Source organism: Gopherus evgoodei, chromosome 2 (genome assembly GCF_007399415.2).
Source record: "Gopherus evgoodei ecotype Sinaloan lineage chromosome 2, rGopEvg1_v1.p, whole genome shotgun sequence".
Classification (NCBI taxonomy): domain Eukaryota; kingdom Metazoa; phylum Chordata; order Testudines; family Testudinidae; genus Gopherus; species Gopherus evgoodei.
The window spans coordinates 140,090,118-140,108,175 of NC_044323.1; the positions used below are offsets into that span (position 1 = coordinate 140,090,118).

At 40.1% G+C, this 18,058-nt stretch overlaps 1 protein-coding gene across 1 annotated transcript in view; it reads right to left on the bottom strand.

The window, feature by feature from the left end:
- Positions 1 to 1,560: 1,560 nt before the first annotated feature.
- The window catches only part of CDH18 (cadherin 18), a 1,009,618-nt gene continuing 993,120 nt past the window's right edge, over positions 1,561 to 18,058 (bottom strand). The window contains 2 exon segments of the mRNA XM_030551747.1: positions 1,561 to 3,309; positions 5,290 to 5,541. Of these exon segments, the coding sequence (XP_030407607.1) occupies positions 2,819 to 3,309; positions 5,290 to 5,541 (743 nt within the window). The 3' untranslated portion in view covers positions 1,561 to 2,818.

An 18,058-nucleotide genomic window follows, 5' to 3' on the forward strand; every position in this document is an offset into this window, starting at 1 on the left:
CTCAGCATGTGCTTAACTCCCACTGAAATCACTTTATATTAAGCACATATTTCAGTACTGTCCTGAACAGGAATGTCAGCTTGTATGAGATCCTATGAAGACTTCTCTTCTGAGACATCCTGCACTGGGCACAAATTGAGACAGGATGCCGGACTAAATAGACCTCAAATTACAAGTAAAGTATGCTAATTTTTTTTTCAAATCCCATTGAAATTTTGAATTTCAAACTTAAATAAAAAGAGAAAATTTACTTTTGTAATTTTTTCCACTTTTCCTCCCAAACAAGTCTTGCTACAACTGTTATGCTTTTATATATTCTTGTTGAGTTCAAATTCATTTTAGCACATCAATATTTTGAAAACCTTTTTGCTTGTTGTACTTGGGAGTAGGAGGTGATGAGAAAGTGCCTAATAAAACTTTGTGAGAAGTGCTGCAGCAAATAGCTTAAAGGAGTTTTAAATGTTTCTTTCAAAGTGTCAGGGTGGGTGAGGTAATATCTTTTTTTGTGCCAACTTCTGCTGGTGAGAGAGACAAGCTTTCGAACTTACACAGAGCTCTTCTTCACTTCTCTTTCAAAATGTGTGAGCCTCCTGCCCATTTGCCCAGTAGGCCATGTAAACCTGAAAGCACTCTTCAAAAATGTCATGAGGAGCTGGCAAAAAAATCAAGAAATTTAAAGTAGTGTTAAATGTGAGCTGATCATTAGGGTCTAATCTGTGTCTGGCCCTTGTTCAGGTGTGTTGTATGGAAGGAGAGTCCTAAGGAGCCTTCCAATTGATTATGCGGCTTGTGTAAAGGCCATATACAACTGAAATCCTTGCTCGGTGAGACAGTCTAGAAGTGCTTATGTCTCTACTCACCAGAGGGCATACAGCAGCCCAAAGGTGCAGGGAAATGTGGGTAGGAGGTGGGATTAGGGTTTTTCCACCCCTTCACAACTACCTGAAGAACAGGACTGGTATAGAGTAGCATAGCAGCAGCCAGTCTTCCCTTGTGAAATAGGGAGGTTGGGACAGGAGCACCCGAACAGGGTGAGAAGTGGTGGTGCAGAAGCAAGGCCTCAGGGGAAGAGGCGGTGCAGGGGTTGGGTCTTGGCAGAAGGGGCAGTGTGAGGGCGGGGGCTTGAGGAAGAGGGGTGGTGCAAGAATGGTGTGGGGGGCAGCGTGGCATAGGGGGCCGGGCCACAATTTGGGTGTCTTTGGCCCCCCACTTTTAAGGTGCTTCCGCCATTCCTATCTTGGGAAGCAATTCCATCTTTATGAGTTCCCCCGGGGCCTATGTAGCTCCACACTGCACCTAATGCTGGGTTGTACCTTAAAGGTCATTAATCATGATCATGGTCCTTTTATAGTCTGAGCATGAGAAAGATGAAGAGCAGAAGAAACTTACTTTAAAAACATTAACCATTGAAAAACTGTGGGAGATTGGATTAAGTGTTAAAATGCTGAAAAAGCAAATTCCACAATGGTAAACAATTAGAAACTTGATTTACTCAACTTACATGTACCCCAGTAATGGCACTTCTACATTACAATTTTTTTCCACCTCCATTGATTTTAATAGACTTGTGTACCCATCAGATTTTAAATTAGTAAAATACCTTGCTGTGCTTGGAGGGAGATACTTCTAAGATCCTTCAGCATTTGGGGCAATAATAATTAATTTAACTATCATTAAAAAAACACAACAACACAGGAACATTGTCTTAAAACTCCTTGCTGTCTCAGTTTTCCAGATTCAGATAACATCATACCAGCAGGTCTATTTTTCTTTTGGTAACACATGCAAAATAAACATGACATAGGAGATCCCTTGCATCACAAATAGATCTTTGGAGCCCCTGTACACAGAGGAATGTAAGTCTAGTTAGCTTCATTCACTGACCCCTAAGGATGCACAGTGACCCAAACTGCTGCATAGGTTAAAATGTACTGCTGCAGTTCTTTTTATTGAGAAAGCCTATGCCTCATGTGCTTCACTGCATAGAGAATATTCCATACTATTCCATTTAGATGAACAAGGTCCCTGTGGAAGGGTTTAAAAAAAAAAAGAAACAGACAATGGAAGCAACAGCTTCTACATCACTCAATAACAGTGCAGGTCTTGTGATATGGGCTGCATGCATATCTTTGCAGACAGCCAGTTACACCCTATCTCCATTAGTTTGTTATCGAGGAATACATTGAGAGGGCACAATAAAACGACATATGTGCACTGCAGCCTGATGTTTCAATAAGATTCAATGTAATACTAATAGGGGACCAGCAAAGGGCCATTTGTGTGGATAATTCCATTGTATCCCTTGTACAATGGATAATCCCATTGTAAAGGAATGGATTGTTGGTGTTTATTACAGCAGTAATGACCCCCATTAGTTATCTCAGTTTGGGATCCCAAGCCTAGTGCAGAGTTAGAAGTGCAATGTCACAACTGCCTGCATAAACTCTCCAGTGAACTATCTTCATAAACAGGCACCACCATAGACTTACTGTTTTTCTGGTATGTTTAAACATATTGCAATAAAAATGTCATTGCTTCATTTATTTTAGATATTGTTATGGATATGGTATCACAGACTTTATTGAGCAATTAAAAAATATACACAAAGGACAATTGTTTCTTTTTTTTTCTGTATTTTTCAAAATTTGATTTTCTTCCAGTTGAAGAACCCAGTTTCAAATATGAAAAGGGCACTTGTTTCTACAGTAACTGTGTACAACTTGCTCAGTTCCAAGTACTGTATTCGTTTCTTGTTACCGCTGCTGTGGTTCTCTCTCCAGTTTGGGAACTAAAACACTTTTTGTTCCAGGAATGGTAACTAAGTTGTTCTTTCTGATTCTATTTCTCCATAGAGTTCAGCTAATTTCTTAAACTCTGGTCCCCAGTCACCAAGGTAATTATAATCCTGGTCAGAGTGTGTAGTGACTGAATCCAGAGAGCTGATAGATCCGGCTTCTGATCTATGACCTTCATACGCATATGTTTGTATGGAGTCATAAGGAGGCACACTGGGATCGAGATCTGCCTCTGCCAATCTTTGTTTAATAAATTCATGAACATCTATACTGTTCAGGCTTGAAGAAGGCTGGTGCCTAGGTGTGTGCATCACATCAGGACGCACATCCCTCCGATACTTCAGCTCCTCAGCAGCTGATGGGTTCCGCAGGGCTGTGATGTCAAATGCTTCAGTGTCCTCCTCTCCACCACCCTCGTCATCATACGTGACAACGTTTTCCCGAACATCCTCCTCGGAAATGATCAGGGGCTCCTTTTTGCTGCGTCTTAATGTAATGAAAAGGACCACAATTGCTAAAGAGAAAATTGCAAATATTAGGTTAGGTTTACAGACAATATATATGAAATAAGTAGCATATCTCTTACATGGGTCACACAAATACAATATCCCAAATAAAAACAGATCAGACACTTGTGGACTGCTATTTGGATTCTTGCATTATTATGTTGGGCTTCAGTGGAGTCATGATTAACTCAGCTGTATGTTTGTATACACCATGGCCTACATTTTCAAACCTGTATGCCTAAATTTTGGCATCAAGAACAGATTTGCAGCCGAAATGGAGCTGGTGTCCAATTGAACTGTGCCAATTTACATCTGCTGAGAATCCAGCCACTAAAATCCACTACAGGCAATTAAATAAGGGCTTCTTGATTTTCAGAGGTGTAGAACACCTGCAGCATGTGCTGACTTCAATAGAAATTGCAGCTACTCAGGACTGGTAAACATAAGGCCACTTTTGTTAATACCCAGCTTTAGTTACAACCCTACTCCACCCTATGCCCTTCAACGGCTCCACTACTCAACACATACATTTCAAATTTCCACTTCCCATTATGGACCCTTTTAACATTCAGATTGCCTGAACCTGCATTGTGTGTTCCGACGTGTCATAAAACTGGACACATATAATGTAAAACATTGAAAGAATATGTAATACCCATAAACTAGAGGTTTTATGAGTACAGCTAAGGTTTACCTCCCATGCACAGCCCATTGATGGAAGAACAGGCTTCATTGTCAATAAGGCCCCAAGTCTGCAAGTTGTCACATGCAGATAGTCTGCTGTAAACATGTGCAGTCCCACTTAAATCACTGAGGCTCCATGTTGGCACAGCAGCCTGCCAGACTATAACAAGTAGTGCCTATTATGACTAAGAGGGAAATTTACAATGGTACAAAGGGCAGTTAGGTGTCCAACCCCTATTAATGATCAATGAGATTTGGGTGCCTAATTTCTGCTTTGAAAATCTTCATCTACTATACAAAAGATGAGATTTTTCAACACCGCATAAGGGATCTGGATGCCCAGTTCCTACTAAAAACAATAATCAATTAGCTATCAAATTAAAATCTTCAAGGTTTTGTTTTTTTCCTTTTGGAAAAAACAACAACAAATCACTCTTTCATTTGCATGTCCATGTATTTGCACATATTGTTACTGTAATGTTGATAACATAACTCAAGTGAATTTCTGTACATTTTAAAGTTATACTCTAAAACCCAGGAAATGGCTGATATAAGCTGTGGCGAAAGGAATCGGTAGAAAGAGCACAGGCTTTCAAGATAAATTCAATTCTTTAAGAAATGTGCATGGGTCACAAGACAAATCCCATTGTTTCAAACATTCTCTGTTAGAATGCATAAAAACACATGGATAGTACCATAACGTTTATGTACAGCAAGTTGTATCTCTGCCAAATGAGAATATTAAGTAATGGGAAATTAAAACTGGTCTGGGCAAATAGAGAAAATTCATATCCAAGGATATTTATCTAATGGAATCATTTTATCGTTTAATATGTCTCCTGCCTCTCTTGATTATGTTGTGCATAGATATCAGCTCATCCCACAGAGGTAATTAGAAAGTGGCTTTTGTACAGTATTAGTAGTGCTTCTTACAGAGTAATGCAATTCAAAAATCTTTTCCTCATCTCTCTTCTTTTCCATTTTTCCAGCTGGTCTAGAGATGATCCTTGAGTCAATGGCTTTCTGAAATCTTTCCAAATTACCTGGGAAGCTCTGCAATGCTAATTACTCTGACCTCTGGAAAATGTTGTGTATGGGATGACAGTTTTTCATCACTAGGCTTTAAACACATTTTTCCCATTAATTTTAGCAAAACCTATATATAAAACCACAGCTTTATATGTCTAATTACCTCTTTTCACAAGTAATCCCTGGTTCAGAAACACGTTATATTAAAAGCAGCTACTGCCACATTCTGCAGGCTAATGAAAGGATATCAGTATTTAACTAAGAGAGCGGCTTACCCAGAAGAATGATGACACAGAGCAGAATTGCAATTAAGGCTCCTGTGCTCAAACCGGCTGAGGAAAGGAAAGCTTCGGCATGGCAGGTCCGAACGCGCCCATCTCTCTCACATGCACAGACCCTGATCGTAAGGGTGCTGCTGCTGCTGAGAGAAGGAATTCCACTATCAGAAATCAAAATCGGGAGGTAGTAGACATCTTGAGTAGTTCGACTGAATCTCCTTCGTCTGGTCAGGATACTGGCTGTGTTATCTATAACCACAAAAAGCAGGACACCATGGCTTAATGAAGAATAATTATGATTATTTATTGTTTCTATCATGCCCAAGGATGTGAGAGACACCTTCCTCCCTTAGAGGTTTTTAAGGTCAGGCTTGACAAAGCCCTGGCTGGGATGATATAGTTGGGGATTAGGTCCTGCTTTGAGCAGGGAGTTGGACTAGATGACCTCCTTGACCTCCTCTCTTCCAACCTTGATATTCAATTCTATGATTCTATACCTCACCAGACAGTCCCTGCCTCAAAGGGCTTACATTCTACAATTTAAACACTGCAGGACAAAGGTGTGTGGCAGAGGAAAACAATAGGGGGGAGTGGGTTACATAAATAGCATGTGGCAGCTTTGCTAGTTTACATATGCTTCTTGGTGACTTGAGCCTCATTCTCACTTAAGGACGCTTTATACAATCTAGGTAGTGAGAAGGGACCTGAAAGGGGTTGTAAGTGTAACTTACGTCCACTTAAAGTCCCATTTTCCACTACTGCAGTTGTGTAAAAGGTCTTTAGAATGAATGAGAATAAAGCCCGTCAGTTTAACTGACTGTGTTTCTTATAGGCTTCACAGCAGAAGTGAGTTAGGAGAAATCTGAGTGAGGAGAAGATGGTGGCCAGAAAGCATCAGCTGTAGGAAATTCAAGATGGATGTGAAAGTTGACAGTGTGCACTAGGGTAGTGGGCATGGGAAGTTAGAAGGAAACACTCGGGATTTGGCTACACTTGCAGCTGTACAGCACTGGGAATTAAAGCTGTCTTCGTACAGCTGTATAAGGAAAGCGCTGCAATGTGGCCACACTGACAGCTACCAGCGCTGCAGTGTGGCCACATTTGCAGCAGTGTTTGGAGTGGTGCATTATAGGCAGCTATACCAGCGTTCAAGTGGCTACAACGTTCTTTTCAAAAGAGGGGGGTGGGGTGGAGTGTGACAGAGAGCGTGGGGGAGACAGAGGGCATGGTGGCATAAACAGATAGCTAAGGGTTGACGTCTCTTTTACCTGGAAAGAAGTATCTGAAGCACCTGACCAAGGACCAATCAGGAAAAAGGATTTTTTCAACTCTGGGTGGAGGGAAGTTTGTGTGTGAGTCCTTTGTTCTTGGTCTTCTGCCTGTATGCTCTCTCAGCTATGAGAGGATTTCTATTTCCTGCTTTCTAATCTTCTGTTTCCAAGTTGTGAGTACAGAGTTCATAAAAACAATAAGGATTATTGTTTTTTTTCTTTTGTATTTACATGTCTATAGTTGCTGGAGTGCTTTGAATTGTATTCGTTTTGAATAAGGCTGTTTATTCAATATTCTTTTAAGCAAATGACCCTGAATTTGTCACCTTAATACAGAGAGACCATTTTTATGTATTTTTTCTTTCTTTTTATATAAAGCTTTCTTTTAAGACCTGTTGGAGTTTTTCTTTAGTGGGGAACTCCAGGGAATTGAGTCTGCCGCTCACCAGGGAATTGGTGGGAGGAAGAAGACAGGGGGAAATCTGTGTGTGTTAGATTTACTAGCCTGACTTTGCATTCCCTCTGGGTGAAGAGGAAAGTAATTCTGTTTTCCAGGACTGGGAACGGGGAGGTTAGAGTCCCTCTGTTTAGATTCACGGAGCTTGCTTCTGTGTCTCTCTCCAGGAACACCTGGAGGGGGGAAGGGAAAAGGTTTATTTCCCTTTGTTGTGAGACTCAAGGGATTTGGGTCTTGGGGTCCCCAGGGAAGATTTTTTGGGGGACCAAAGTGCCCCAAAACACTCTAATTTTTTGGGTGGTGGCAGCTTTACCAGGTCCAAGCTGGTAACTAAGCTTGGAGGTTTTCATGCTAACCCCCATATTTTGGACGCTAAGGTCCAAATCTGGGACTAGGTTTATGACACATGGATTTTTGGAGCTGTGTCAGCTCCCAGTCTTGCAAGTTCTGACCCCTTCCCCCACCCCTCTCTCATTCACTAAATGCAAATAGTGTTGTTTTTTTCCTCACAGACCAGATAAGCAGCTGCTCCGAAAAGGACCCCTTCCCTCGCCATGCTGCTTCTCTCCTTAAGCAAACGCTAGCTGTGGACATTCCAAAGGGATCCCCCTGCCTGCCTCTGCTCATTCACTGGAAAGAGTAGCTGTGTTTGTTTTTACATAGGCAGCTCTGGGAGCCCCAAGTTCACAACAAAACAAACAGAGGCATCACAACAAAACAAAGAGTGTTAAGCATTGTGGGAAGCATTATTCCTCTCGTCGAGGTGGAGTACATGCAGCTCTGTAGCCAGGGAGATACAGCGCTGTATGTGCCTTGCCAGTGTGGACAGCGAGTAAGTTACAGCACTGTAAAGCCACCACCAGCGCTGTAACTCTCAAGTGTAGCCAAGCCCTAAGCTGAACTTGAGGGAACGAGCAAATGGATTTGAGTCATAGCAGAACAGAAGAGGGGAGAGAGGAAGTTCATGTTGAATTTCATTATGTAGAAGTTACTCAGGTCCAGCTGGCATGCACTGCAGTTAATAACGATAGTGATTATTTTAATTTTACATTTATGTGATAGTAGCACTCAGAGGCCCTCATTAGGATCAGGACCCCATTGTGCTAGATGTGCAAACACATAAGAAGACACTGTTCCTATTCCAAACACCACGCAATCTAAGAAGTCAAGGGCAAGAGGGAGCTGATACATTTTTATACACATATACACATCTACAGGAGTATTTTTTAGTAATTATAAACAAGAGTCACTTATCCCCATCAACATGTTACCAAATCCATTCTTAACTGGTTGATTTCTTAATGACATTGTGAGCAGAGATGAATCCTGAGGAGCAATATGAAAGAGGAGGATAGTGGCCATAAAGATCAGTTGAGGGAGTGTTGTGATGTTTTCAAGAGAAACTTGTAAGTGAGCTGATGAGTTTGGTATCACTGGCAGAGCCAAGGAGATGGGTCATCACGTATGTGAGATACAATTAGGTGGATACATATGACCATGCAGATGTATCTCTGTAAGAGTGGAGTGCTTAAGGGCAGGGAGGAGAAAACAGTGGGATGATTTTGTAATATTACTGGGAGTCACCAGATGATACTTATACATAGATACCCTCACTAGCTTTGTTTAATCAACTCTACAGGCAGGAAGATCTTGCACAATGTGTGGTTGGGGCAGTTCTTTTTGGAAGTGGCTTTCACATCACTATTCAAGTCTGTTCACTGCCTGACTCTTTCTGATTGGAATATTTTTGTTTAGGTATTGAGCTCCTGTATACAGGACATACTGAAGCAAACAAGCATTATATGGTTTCAGAAGCTCAATGAGTGATGAAGAATGCTAAGAAAGAACAACTGACTGAGATTATGGCGTGTGCTGAAGTCCATCCAACTAGGATGAATGAGGAAAGTATAAATCTTCCTGAGGAGTGGAGGAAATTGAAGCAGGAAAGCATATACACATTGCCAAGAGTCCTGTTAAAGGGTCTGAACAGTTGAGTTGGCTTAGTGAGGCTTCAAGACTCTGCTAACAATGCTTTGGGAAAGGGGCACACCAAGAGAACTAGGTAGATGTCACTGAAAAATGGACACAGGTGCAGGAATAGAGATAGGATGGCACGTTCCAGCCCACATGGCTGGTTGTTTTCCATGGTGGGGAGGGGTAATGAGTATGGCTAGGTTGGGTAGGTACTACTTACTTGGTTTTGATTCAATATGCCAGCCCTTTCTCTATCAAGCTCTTTGTGCCAATATTTTAAATATTGATCTCATCTGTCTCTCTATCCTAACATTTCATCCATACCTGCAGCAAGATCAATCTACTTATGTGACCCTCATCACCATGGCACTGGAATGCTTGACAATCATTAATGGATTTCGTTCTCAACACCCTGTCAGGTTAGATATTATCCCGTTTTTACATGTGGGGAACTGAGGCAAAGGGCAGATTAATTGATGTACCCAAAGTCACACAGCAAGTCTGTGGCTGAGCCAGTGACTGAATGTGTTTCCCAAGTCCCAGTCCAGTGGCCTATTCACTGTGCTTATTGGTGCTTTCTTGGATGACTTAGCTAAATACACGTATCTTTGTCTCCCTCATTTCTACTGGTTGCAATATATAAAACTGCCTCTTAAGTCTCCTTCTGCACTTAAAGATCAAGGTGCACTTTTGTGGGTTATACTCTGGGCTGGCTGCCCAGTAGACTTCCTCTCACTCTTTTAGTGGTATGCTGCCTGCCTGCTTTGTTGCTCACAAATCCATGATCAGGCCCCATGTATAACAACACAAATAGATCATTCTTTTAAGTCATTAACACCCACTAATAGCATAGTTTCTACAAAACAGCCTGAGAGTCTGGAAAGAATATTTATAATGATACAATCTCTCCCCTCCATTATTGAAGTGCTAGAGTATTGCACATTTAAAATAAAATAAATGAAAACCCCTCAGCAATAATTAAAAGGGTGTCAAATAGTCTGCAAGAAAACCCTAACAGAAATACTATACAAGAAATACAGCGAATCTGTTCAGCTGCTTTTGATTTTGTGACACAGACCTTATTCGAAAATACACCTAAAAGTGTATACAATACCAACATATTTAAGACATCTCCAAATAAGCTGATAATATTTTAGTTTTTTCATGCATTGTCTGGGAAGTAGACTGTGTGAGACTCTGCAGCTATGACATTTTATAAAGAAAATCAAGATCCCTCGACTAATATTCACTGTTTCACCATTGAAGTCCATGCTATTTCCACCTTATTTTGCAGCTCCCCTCATTTTGAGATACATTTGTGTCACTTGATTGAAAAGATCAAATTAGATGTCACTGGGATTCAGATTACATTTATTATATTCAGAGACCTCTTCCCCAGAGCAGGGTGAGTACTGACCAGCAGATTCTATTCATAGACTATGGCATGGAAAGAGGTTCATCAAGTTCACAGATTCACAGGTTTTACAGGCCTCTGCCAATTTAATTTTAAAAGAATTGGAAGATTCATAAGGCTTATTTGACAAGAGGTTGGAAGAGCTTGTTCTTTGATACATGTAAGTAAGACATTTTACATTTAATAAAATGCTTTTCACAAACAATCTCAGTTCTTTTATTCTAGAGTATGGATGGGGAGCTGGGGTATCCTGATGCTGCATTGGCTACAAAAGACCATAATATTGACCTCATCATTCATTAAACAGTGGGGGCTGTTGTCTGGCTTGTTGGAAAAGAAGTGTGCCCCCTTTAAGGACTAGAAAAGCAAAGGAGTGACTTTTGGCAGCAGACCAGGGCAGCATGAAGTTTCTGACCCGTCATCCAGAGGTGACCATAAGAGAGAGGGGGCTGTATAGATCCATGCTGGTGCAGAAAAAGCCCTCTTTTACCTAGACCAGTGGAACAGCACCCATCCTACCACCATTAAAGTGGTAAAATACCAGGTTTGGTAAGGTTCTGCTGTGGGCATTGCACTAGTTGCTCCTTTCTCAGGGCGGTGGGGGAGGAGGGGGAGGATTTTTTCCCTTGCCAATAGATTGGTGAAAACAAAGTGTTTTTGTTTTTTTTTTTCCTTTCCTCAAAGCAGGTTCTTTAGGGCTTAGTTGGGTTAACGTGAGACAGAAATTAGGGCAGGAGTAGGCAACCTATGGCAAGCATGCTGAAGTAGGCACACAAACTGATTTTCAGTGGCATTCAAACTGCCCAGGTCCTGGTCACTGGTCCAGGGGGCTCTGCATTTTAATTTAATTTTAAATGAAGCTTCTTAAACATTTTAAAAAACCTTATTTACTTTACATACAACAATAGTTTAGTTATATATTATAGACTTATAGAAAGAGACCTAAAAAATGCTAAAATGTATTACTGGCATGTGAAAGCTTAAATTTAAGTGAATTAATGAAGACTCAGCACACCACTTCTGAAAGGTTGCCAACCCCTGAATTAGGGTATGATATATGTAATTTTGTAAATGTGGTGTGGCTGTCCAGTGCAAGTATGCCATAGGAAACGGACACAACGATCAGACAAAATGGATTGGTAAAGGATGTAAAGAAGATATACTTTAAAGAAGCAGAAACAGAGATATGAACTGAGTTCCTATTGACTTCAGTTCCCAAAATTGCCATTGACTTCAGTGGGGACAGGACTTCACACATTGTCATTGTTGACCTTATAACTCAGCCCATATCTGAGATAATTCAAGTTAACTTGTTCTGACCTTGACACCAAGAACAAGATCCTTAGTAATTTTCATACCCCAAAGTACAATGTTATACAATAATGTTTTACTTAATATGTCAAATTCCCATTGATTTCAGTGAGGCCAGGATTTCACCCCATGTGTTTTGTATTGTAAATCTGCAAACCACTCCAGAGCTAGATTTGCAATATGTGAAGAGGATCATCGTACAGAAGAGCCAACAAATTTGACATTTTCAGAACTTGTATCTTTCAGAATGCAATATCAGGCCTTAAAAATCCATCTGAATTGCATTCTATCAACCAGAATTTTCTTCTGATGAAACAGCATAACCAAAATGTAGGCAAGTATTTTAATTTGCAACATGACTTTTAAAAAAGTGCCAAATCCTGGCACTGGGCTCCTGGAATTGCAATGAAGTCAATGGGAGTTGCAGGTACTCAGCACATCTCAGGATGTAGTGTTATATACACAAAGACAAAACAATTTTAGACTAGAATGGCCAATCCTAGGGAGGGTTTGATTTCAAGCTGTAAAAAAATGGGTCAAGAAAACACCACCACAAAGTTATTTAGACAATATAATAAAGTAAAAATATCAAGAATACATATAAGGACTAAAGCTTGTAGTGCAATTCCATTTTGGTGACAAGTAACACCATATCCATCAACTGAACATCAACAGTTGCATCAGTCATGATGCTCATCCCAATACAAGTTATCCTCAGTTCTTCTAAAGCTAATCAAAAATGTAGTAGCAAGTGATATTAAGAATACTGATGATGGCCCTTTACTTCTGTTTGTGATTCATTATTATTCTGTTGTGATGGTGTCTACAGGCCCCATCATATAAGCTTAGTTACTCTGTGTAAATTTAGACAGAATAAGTTCCTACAGTATTTGCTCATGTAAATCTGCCTGGCATGACATCCAAAAGAGGCCTAGTCTTTAAATCTGGGCAGAAAAGCATAACATCCTCCTTTCTTTCCCGACATAAATCTAATCTAGAGTGAGCAATCTGATGCATGCAGCTAAAGCAGCAGTGACAAAAATGCAGTCTGTGAAGGAAAAGAAAAATCAGAGACCTAATACAAGAGCAAAAAGTGAGCCATCCTGAGCAGAAAGGGTTTAAAGTCACACAAAAAAAACCTGAGTAGCAACCTAGCAATGATGAAATAATTTAATCATGGAAGCTTATTGGCAAAACTGTGAAGGAAAGAATATTGAAACAGGAGATCTGATATGAAATAAGGCAGCAGATAATTGCAGACAGGGGAAAATCTATTGTGAAGATGAAAATCCAAACTGAAAAAGCACAAAGATGTCAAAAGAAAAAAAAACGAGGCAAGGTTGTGTCATAGTATCTTTCCCCAATCTGAACCTTAGAGTTCAAAAATTGGGGTACCAGCATGAATTCCTCTAAGCTCAATTACCAGCTTAGAACCTGTAGCGCTGCCACCAATCAGGAATTCCAGTGCCTGGTACACTCTGGTCCCCCCAAAATCTTCCCTGGGGACCCCCAAGACCCAGACCCCCTGGATTTTAACACAAGGAAAGTAAACTCTTTCCCTCACCTGTGCCTCTCGTAGGATTTCCCTCCCTGGGTTACCCTGGAAGATTACCGTGATTCAAACTCCTTGAATCTTAAAACAGGGAGGAATGTCCCTTCCCCCCCACCCCTCCCCTTTCTCCCTCACTCAGAGGCAATACAGATTCAAGCTCCGTGAATCTAAAATAAAGGGATTCCACCCTTCTCCCCTCCCTTCCCTGTTAAGTACAGACTCAATTCCCTGGAGCCTCAACAAGGGGAAAAAATCAGACAGGTCTTAAAAGCAAAACTTTTAATAAAAAAAAGAAAGAAAAAGGTAAAAGTTATCTCTGCAATTTAGATGGTAAAAGTTACAGGGTCTGTCAGCTTATAGAAACTGGAGAAAAAAGCCTCCATCAGCAGAAATACAATTTAAAATACTTCCAGCCAAATACACATTAAAACTCTACCAGCCAGATACATATTTGCAAATAAAGAAAACCAATTAAAAAGACTGTAACTGCCTTTCTACCTTTTGTACTTGCTAAATTTGAACAGAAGATTAGAGAGCCTGTAGGTACGTGTGGTTACTCTCAGAACCCAGAGAGAACAAAATCAAACCCAAAAAACACAAACAAAGGCTTCCCTCCACCGAGATTTGAAAGTATCTTGTCTCTTGATTGGTCCCCTGGTCAGGTGTTTGGTTCCCTGTTTGTTAACCCTTTACAGGTAAAAGAGACATTAACCCTTAACTATCTGTTTATGACAGGTTGAGAGAAGATGAAATAAAAAAGTCATGGACAAAGTTGGCAGATGTAACGCTAGAGTGAAGAAATCTTGAAAGAATGAAGTTTAACCTGCGCCCCCGCAAATAAGAAGCTGACATTTTTATACTGTATAAAATACATTCATAAACACCAAAGAGTTGGAAGAATGGAATTCAACAACATTTTTTAACAGTTTTTCATTTTTAAGTATTTTAAAAAAAGATAGCAACCATCAAGAGGCATGGTTTTAACACAAAAGCAGTTAGAGGCAAGGTCTCTAATTTAGAAATGCCCTTGATCGTGATCATTTGAGTATTTTATATCTTTCTAAAAGTACCTATGGTATGGAATAGCTAGATAAAACCCTAGCTGGAATGTGTCTAAGATCTCTATAATAGTAAGCAAAATTACAGCCATGTGTACAAAAAATAAATATTGTTTTCTCCCAGTGGAGGTTTACAGGTATAAATACAAGCAAAGGAGGTTGTAGGTATATCTTGTGGTGATGGAATAGAGGGTCCGGGAGCATCAGCATGTCCATATATTCTAATATTCATTATTACTATGGGGGAAACATTGATAAGGGTAATACCTAGCTGTTATATAGTGCTTTTCCACAGTGGGTCACAGATAGTTGTGTATCCAAATCTCTCTTCCAAGCAATGCTCCAATTATCAATCTTTGGCAGAGTTTTTTGGGTCAGAAAATTGAAAAAGGATACTGCTGGCCAAGTAAACCTAGGAGGTTTCCTCCAAAGTAATAAAAGTTCTGGAGTTTCTGGAGCTCCCAATGCATTCAATCCAAACATGATGCATCTGAGGAAGTGGGTATTCACCCACGAAAGCTCATGCTCCAAAAACATCTGTTAGTCTATAAGGTGCTGAAAATCTACAAATAATTTAAATTTTTCATTGCTTATTACAGGGATCGGCAACCTTTGGCACGCAGACCAATCAGGGCTTCAGCCCACGCTACTTCCCATAGCCCCCATTGGCCTGGAACAGCAAACTGCGGCCAGTGGGAGCTGTGATTGGCTGAACCTGCAGACACTGCAAGTAAATAAACCACCCTGGCCCACCAGCGGATTTCCCTGATGCATCGAGTGCCAAAGATTGCTGATCCTTGGCCTATTAGCTGCAAAACAATCATAATTCCTGTCACCATCCACTCCACCCCAGTCAAGGTTTTGCCACTGATTTAAAAAAAAAGATTGCGGTATGGGACCACTTCTTTATGGAAGAATGCATGGAAGAAGAACTTTCTAGCCAAGTTTGACAAAGCTTGCTTCACAGCTGTTATTGTGGAAACTCTGGAGTCTTCAAATCCATAATAATTCAATTATACAGTGTCTGAAATGGGGAGAGGATTGACCAATTTTCATACAATCATAGAATACTGAACACTTTGTGCAGCCATATCTGACAGCCCCAAAGATGCCTGGCTTAACAAAAAGGAGAGCTCATAATTTTCAAAGTTGGGAAAGCCAAACCCTCCCAGAGATAGGGGGAGCTGTTCAGAACCAGTCTTGGTTTCTTACCTACACCCTAAAGGAACATTCTGAAAATATTTTTGTATTTCTTAAAATAAGTTTGAGGAATAGAACTAGGGAGATCTCTCAGAAGATACAAATTCTAGGAAGGACATTCATTTTCAGTATATTAATTTTACCCCACAATCTGAGGGGTTAAGGAGTCCCATCTCCTCAAATCGTTAGGTACTTGGGCAATTGTTGGTTCTCTCTATATCTTAAGAATGTCTTGTATATTTTATATTTGTATAATCAGTATTCCTAAATATTTTATGTAAAATGACTGCTATTGACAGTTCTGATTTAAGAAAAGGCCTTTATGGACGTAGTTGTTAATGCCTAAGATTTCTGATTTACTCCAATTAATTTTATATCCTGAGAGGTGTCCAAACTTTTTAACAGTGGTTAGAAGGTTAGGAATAACAACTTTGGACTTAGATACAAATACAAGAGCATCATCTGCATAGAGCATAGTGTTGTACTCTGTTATTCCCCACCCTGATATCATAAATATACTGATTTGCTACAACTTCTAGAGTTAAATCAAACAGAAATGGACAAAGGGGGAAGCCCTGCCTCGTTCCTCTCTGTAACAGAAATGGGGCAGAAAAAATACCTTTGGTCACTTCCCTGGAAGTCGAGTTAGAGTACAAAAGTTTAATCCAAGCAATAAATTGGTTACCAAATCCAAATTTTGCTAGCACATTGGGGGCTAATTTAGCTACAACGAGTCAGGAAAAAGATCTTGGCGTCATTGTGGATAGTTCTCTGAAGATGTCCACGCAGTGTGCAGAGGCGGTCAAAAAAGCAAACAGGATGTTAGGAATCATTAAAAAGGAGATAAAGAATAAGACAGAGAATATCTTATTGCCCTTATATAAATCCATGGTATGCCCACATCCCAAATACTGTGTACAAATGTGGTCTCCTCATCTCAAAAAAGATATTCTAGCACTAGAAAAGGGCAATTAAAATGATTAAGGGTTTGGAGAGGGTCCCATATGAGGAAAGATTAAAGAGAGTAGGCCTCTTCAGCTTGGAAAAGAGGAGACTAAGGGGGGATATGATAGAGGTATATAAAATCATGAGTGATGTTGCGAAAGTGGATAAGGAAAAGTTATTTACTTATTCCCATAATACAAGAACTAGGGGTCACCAAATGAAATTAATAGGTAGCAAGTTTAAAACAAATAAAAGGAAGTTCTTCTTCACACAGCGCACAGTCAACTTGTGGAGCTCCTTACCTGAGGAGGTTGTGAAGGCTGGGACTATAACAATGTTTAAAAGGGAACTGGATAAATTCATGGTGGCTAAGTCCGTAAATGGCTATTAGCCAGGAAGGGTAAAGAATGGTGTCCCTAGCCTCTGTTCATCAGAGGATGGAGATGAATGGCAGGAGAAAGATCACTTGATCATTGACTGTTAGCTTCACTCCCTCTGGGGCACCTGACATTGGCCACTGTCAGTAGACAGATACTGGGCTAGATGGACCTTTGGTCTGAGCCGGTACAGCCGTTCTTATGTTCTTATGTTATATGTTCACATGAAAAAGATAATCACAGGCTATGTGGTTAAAGATCTTTTTTGGCATCAAAATAAACAAGAGCTAAGGGTAACCTAGTATCTCTTGAAGCAGCAATAATATCAATCATATGACACAAATTATCTGAGCCATGTCTATTGTGAAGGAAGCCTATCTGATTTATGTGTATAACGTGAGACAACTTCGTCTAATCGCATAGCAAGAGCTTTCACTGAAATCTTAGCATCACAATTTATTAAAGAAATTGGCCTGTGACTTCTACATACACCAAGGTCTTTCCCAGGTTTAGAAATATCTGAAAATTACATCATTCTTTTAGAGTAGGCAGGAGAGTTTGCTCATTCTTGGCCTCACTGAACATGTTCAATAATCTGAGTATTAAAGTTACACAGAACTGTTTTGTAAAATTCAGTTGGGAATCCAGCGGCACCAGGAATCTTTGCAACTTTCATTTCTTTTACAGCTGGCATTAGTTCGGTTATTTCTAGGGGTGCAGCTAAAAGTTACTTCTGATAATTAGAGATCTGTGGAAGAGACAATACACTAGAAAAGCCATCCAGGGCATCTTTGCTGATTCTGTCTTCAGCTAAATATAGTTCTGAATAAAACTGTTGAAATTCTTCATTAATATCTGATGTTTTATATTATTTATTGCTACTATTATGAATAAGAGTCATCTTATTTCGGTTAGCCTTTAGCTTAAATCTATATGCCAATAGCTTGCTAGCTTTCTTGCCAGATTCCCAGCAGTTTTGCTTCAAACAGAAGAAAGCAAACTCAGCCTTTTGGGACAGAAATTTGTTGATTTCATATTTTAGATGAATGAGAGTTCTGAGTTGCTCTGGGAAGGAGGCAGATGCAGTCTACATCCAAGGCCTTAATTTCCTTTGAAAGGGCATCAATTCTATGTTATCTTAATTTCTTTTTAAAGGAGGCATAAGAGATGATGCGGCCTCTGATGAAGGCTTTAAAGGCATCCCAAA